Here is a 5,122-nt window from a genome sequence, read left to right as displayed (position 1 = left end):
GAAAAATTGTTAGATTACTCAATTACCCTTCAAAATATGTTATTGATATGGGAGCATTTTCCGTTGCACAATTCCAATCCGGAACAAATTGTTTATAGTATTGTCCATGGAGTTGATAAGCTAATTCATGTCTGTGTCTATTTTTATTACCAATTATAGATATGCTATAAAATACTTTGTAAGAAAACATCTCAAAAAATCATGTTCTTCTTCCATTAAGGTCATTTGTATTCTCAACTAGTTAAGCATGCACTAATTCATGAATCTTTAGTCTTTAATCATTACAATTGTGTAACTTCTTTTTGGGTTCTGTAAAAGTTTGGGTTTTGAAGGACAGAAATACCATGTTGGGAATCTCTTATGATAATATCATCCCCATTTGAAACATATCTCATCATCCTAAAGTTGAATAAGAAACATATCGCAAAAGCTTCATATAACTACCAACAAGTTCATTTATCTACTACTCGTGAGACACAAACATTTAATACAAATACAATCTTACCAAGTCACAAAACCACCAAAATTTTCAACAGCTTACATACATATATATAGAGGGAGAGTATGTATGATGATCAAACAAAACACCCAAACAAACCTACCGATTAAAAAAAAAACATTTTTATGTCAAAATTAAACAGACAAACTGGTGAAGAATCAATCAGATTCAGCAACATTTCCAAACTGCCAAGGGTTGAACTCAGTATTTGCAATTGTAACATCTTGAACACTACTTGACTTATCAGCTTCAGCTCTGTGTTTAGAGTATCTCCCATTGTATTCATAAATCTCCAAATCCCCCCACGGTGTAGGGGCAATTTGGTCCGTCATGTCAAACCATTTTGGCACAAATTCTTTCCCCTTTGTCTCTCTTATTCTCTTTTCAGCCCTCTGTTTCTCTTCCAAACTTTTTCCCAACACAAAACAAAAAAACAAAAAAAAAAATTAGCTTCATACTTTTCGACAGAGGGCATTTACGTCTTTTCTCACTTACATGCTTTTTTCCGAACCAGCTTTTGACATGTCACCCATCTCAAGGGCATATCTGTCAGGTCGTAAGCGGGAATCCGATGCCAATAGCTTCTTTGGTGCTGTATTGAAACTGTTTACTTTATGTGCAAAATGTGTGTATTGAAATTTATCATCTGCTGGAGCCTCAGCAACTTTCCATACCTTCAAAACATGTTTATAATAATTATTATTATTGAATATCTACAAATAAAAATTAAAATATATGAATTTAAAATATCGAAAACCCACCTGTGTGAGTTCAGTGTTTGGAAGAGGCTCCCCTTCAGAATCACAAGGCTGATAACTCATGGATTCGTTCCATTTTCCTGTCATTAATATTTTTGGTTCTTCTTCTGAATTGTATACATATCCATCCACTTCATAACGTCCAGCACTGCATACAAATTTTAAGAATTTTTTTTTTTTTATATACAATGTAAAAAAAAAAAGTTTTTAAAAAAAGTTTATCACGCACCCAAACCAACCACAAGGTTGAAAATAGAGGACAACTTTATCTCCTGAGGTCAAATTGGTCAAAACCATTTCCCCTGGGGAATCAATCCATGTTCTTCCAAATATTAAATTGTTGACTTTTGTTGGAGGGGGTACTAATTCTAGGATTACTCCATCTTTCTTTAGCTTCAAACGAGTTCTGCAATTATAACAAAAAAAATTTATATTTAAAAAAAATGGTAGAGTTAGTTAGTTAGTTAGTTAGTTAGTTAGTTAGTTAGTTAGTTACCTTCCAAGAGGATAGACATCAACAGAGTTACCAAGGAACTTGGTCTTCACCTTTGAAGTTATATCATATACAAAATGCTCATTTTCAGCATGTGCAGCACTTATAGGAGGGTGATGACTCACCTGATTTTTACATTAAAGTGATATTGAATTGATCAGCTTTTAAAAAGTATGAAAGATCTTTAAAGTTTTTTTTTTTTTTTTTTTTTAACCTGTTCTGCAATGAATGTAATGCCACAATGATTAACCATTTCATATGTTTCACCAAGAATTGGATTGAAAGGCTTCCAGGTTCGTTGTAGAGCATAATATACTGATATAAACCATGATGCTGTAATAGAAAAAAAGATTTCATGGTTTTGAAAATTTATATAGAAAGAGGAGTGTATCAGTGTAGTGTGTGTCTATGTGTGTAAGGAATTAAGGGTGATGATTCTTACCTGTATATACTAATCGCATGTATGGATCCTCACAATTGTCTGCTTGCTCTAAAAGATGGGCGTATTCCATCAGCTACAAAAGCAATGAAAGTCTCTTTACTCATTACTAATTTACTATGAACAATTATAGAAGAAGAAGAAGAAGAAGAAGAAGATATAGAAACATATTGGTGTTGGAAAATACCTCTGCCATTTTCTGTAACATTGTCATGGGTTCAAAAATGAGAACAGGTAGAGTCACCATTGATGTGATATCAGCACCTACATACTTCTGCATTGACCTCCAGTAACTATCACGCTCCTGTAAAAACACAAAAGAAAACAATGAATGATGATAATAGAACATAGATGTTATATGTAATAAGTAACCAAAAGAGAGAAAAATGATGAGATTGTGAAAGAAAGAGATGAGAGAAATAAGTTAGTGTACCTCTCCCTTCCATCTGCCTCTTTGTGCTTCGACTTCAGCATCATCAGTGCCTCCTTCAGGGTTAATAACTTCAAGCCCCTCATAACCAAGTAGTCTAAAGAAGAAAATAGCCAAATACATTTAGATCCAAACAATTCAGTACATGTGACGTTTGTTGTTAACAATACAAATTATCTTTTGGGGAGAAGATTCAACCAAGTCGTACAATTTAATCTATGTCTATTTAGGATTTCAAATCATGATCTCGTGATCACAAAGTCAACATGTATCTTTAAAGGAACTTAAGTCCGATGGATGTAAACTTTTGTTATTATCAAACAATAACCACTTCAGTTAATAAGCTTGAAAGGAGTTTAGCTCCTGATATAACAAACCAAAGCTTCTGGTAAGTACTGATTGAGTAAAATATAAATTACAACCGATTTCGATAAGAAAGTTAAAGCTAAAACGTAATCAAGTGCTGTCAACAACCTTCTAAACGAAAACTTGGTATTAAATCAAACATGCACAACTAATCCCACGATTCTCACGCTCGAAATCGCAGAAATTAAAGTAAAAACAATATTGGAAGAAAAAAAGAACAGCAACGATGGATCGATCTGAATTTAGGGTAATCACTACGACATAACAAGGACAAAGGTCCAGAATCATTCACCCGTTAACTTGATTCTTAAAACTGGAGAAACTTGAAGCGATCGAAGAAAAGAAACCACCACCGCCACCTTGATTCTGCGCCATATCTATCTGGTGATAAAAAAAAAACCCTAGAACTCGAATAAATTCCCTTGTTTTGTAACGGATCAGGGGTTTCCCCCTCAAACTATATATGTATTTGAAAGGAATCACGATCAAACAACGATTAAGAAGATGGAATTGATTTGAATCAGATCTTCGAGATAGAAAGAGTGATTTTTGATTTTAGGAAGATACGCTGTGAATTTATTGTTAATAATATTATATTATAATATAATATTATGGTGTGGACAAGAAGCGGATAGAGAAGGTTCGGTTGGCGGGTTTTCATTTCAAGTCAACAACGATAATGCCACGACTTTTCTCGCCTCATTCGACCCGACTCGTTTATTCTAGATAGAGTAAATTACACGAATGGTCCCTATGCTTTGGGGTAATTTGCACGCTTGGTCTTTAACTTATTTTTTTAACTCGTAAGGTCCTTACTGTTTGTTTTTGTTACGCGCTTGGTCCCTACTGTTTGTTTTTGTTACACGTTTGGTCCCTGTCTTACCTAAAAATTGAGTAAATTACACGAATGGTCCCTATGGTTTAGGGTAATTTGCATGTTTGGTCCCTAACTTATTTTTTTAACTCGAAAGGTCCCTATTGTTTGTTTTTGTTACACGCTTGGTCCCTGTCTTACCTAAAACGACTATTTTGCCCCTGATCATTTAATTTATTTAAATAAACACACTCTCAACCCTACTCTCCTCACCTTACCCTACCTATCCCATCATTTTTCCATATTCAAATAATAGTCTTTTTAGGTAAGACAAGGACTAAGCCCGTAACAAAAACAAATAGAAGGGACCAAACGCGTAACAAAAACAAACAGTAAGGACTTTCCGAGTTAAAAAGGTAAATTAGGGACCAAACGTGCAAATTACCACAAAACATAGGGACCATTCGTGTAATTTACCCCCTAAAAATACTATTATTTAAATAAAAAAATGGTAAGGTATGTAAAGTAAGGTGAAGGGGTGAGGATGGGGTGTGTTTATTTAAATAAATTAAAAATAATCAAGGGGAAAATAGTGTTTTTAGGTAAGACAGGGACCAAACGCGTAACAAAAACAAACATTAGGGATCTTCCGAGTTAAAAAAATAAGTTAGGGATCAAACACGCAAATTACCCTAAACCCTAGGGACCATTCGTGTAATTTACTCTTCTAGATAAAATCGACCTTTCAAGAGAAAACAAAAAGTTGATATATCATATTTTTTTTAGGAAAGTTTAATATATATAGATTTTCTTTTTCTATATTTACTTTTTAACTTAGTAAATTATATACATTAAGTTTTTATGATCGATTATTTTAGGTAAATTGAAAAAAATGATTTAATAATGTAATATATTTCTTATTTTTTTTTATATTTAATCATTAATTTCTTTTCACATTTAATCCTTAATATTTTTTTGTTGCCAAATAAGTCTTTGTTGTTTTTGTACATATTCAATATTTATGATTGATTTTTTTAGGTTTTTCTCATATCATTCTACGTGATAAAATCTTTAATAAGCTGTTTGGAACTGTTGATGCTTATGTTCATCGTGGCTTCAGTTACTTGGTTGCTTAGGTCTTGTGGTTTGATTTAAGTATTGTATTTTGAACGTTGTAACTTCTTCATACGATCTCAAAATTTAACGATATTTATAACTACACGTTAATATTTGAGTCTACTACAGCTTTCGTTAAAATTACTAACCTTAAAAAATAATATATTTGTATTTATGATTTTATAACAAAACATTCATACATTCACA

At 32.7% G+C, this 5,122-nt stretch overlaps 1 protein-coding gene across 1 annotated transcript; it reads right to left on the bottom strand.

The window, feature by feature from the left end:
* Window positions 1-431: 431 nt before the first annotated feature.
* On the bottom strand, window positions 432-3,573 carry LOC145037742 (oxysterol-binding protein-related protein 3A-like). Its single transcript, XM_078986447.1, has 10 exons — window positions 3,278-3,573; window positions 2,623-2,716; window positions 2,377-2,493; window positions 2,193-2,265; window positions 1,965-2,083; window positions 1,754-1,875; window positions 1,487-1,663; window positions 1,261-1,405; window positions 995-1,173; window positions 432-907 (listed from the first exon to the last, which is right to left on the bottom strand). Exons 1-10 carry the CDS (start codon window positions 3,358-3,360, stop codon window positions 658-660), a joined length of 1,359 nt encoding a protein of 452 aa, XP_078842573.1. The 5' UTR covers window positions 3,361-3,573; the 3' UTR covers window positions 432-657.
* Between the last annotated feature and the right edge of the window lie 1,549 nt (window positions 3,574-5,122).

This window comes from Lactuca saligna, chromosome 3 (genome assembly GCF_052625555.1).
Source record: "Lactuca saligna cultivar CGN05327 chromosome 3, ASM5262555v1, whole genome shotgun sequence".
In the NCBI taxonomy this organism is placed as follows: Eukaryota; Viridiplantae; Streptophyta; class Magnoliopsida; order Asterales; family Asteraceae; genus Lactuca; species Lactuca saligna.
This window is presented reverse-complemented; position numbering and strand designations above follow the sequence as displayed.

Bases quoted from the DNA above. Each gene is read 5' to 3' on its own strand.
- LOC145037742 (XM_078986447.1), bottom strand. From the start codon at position 3,360: ATGGCGCAGAATCAAGGTGGCGGTGGTGGTTTCTTTTCTTCGATCGCT. The intron at 1,876-1,964 runs GTTAAAAAAAAA...TGTAAAAATCAG, and splicing joins TTACATTCATTGCAGAACAG to GTGAGTCATCACCCTCCTAT. The intron at 1,406-1,486 runs GTGCGTGATAAA...ATTTGTATGCAG, and splicing joins CAACCTTGTGGTTGGTTTGG to TGCTGGACGTTATGAAGTGG.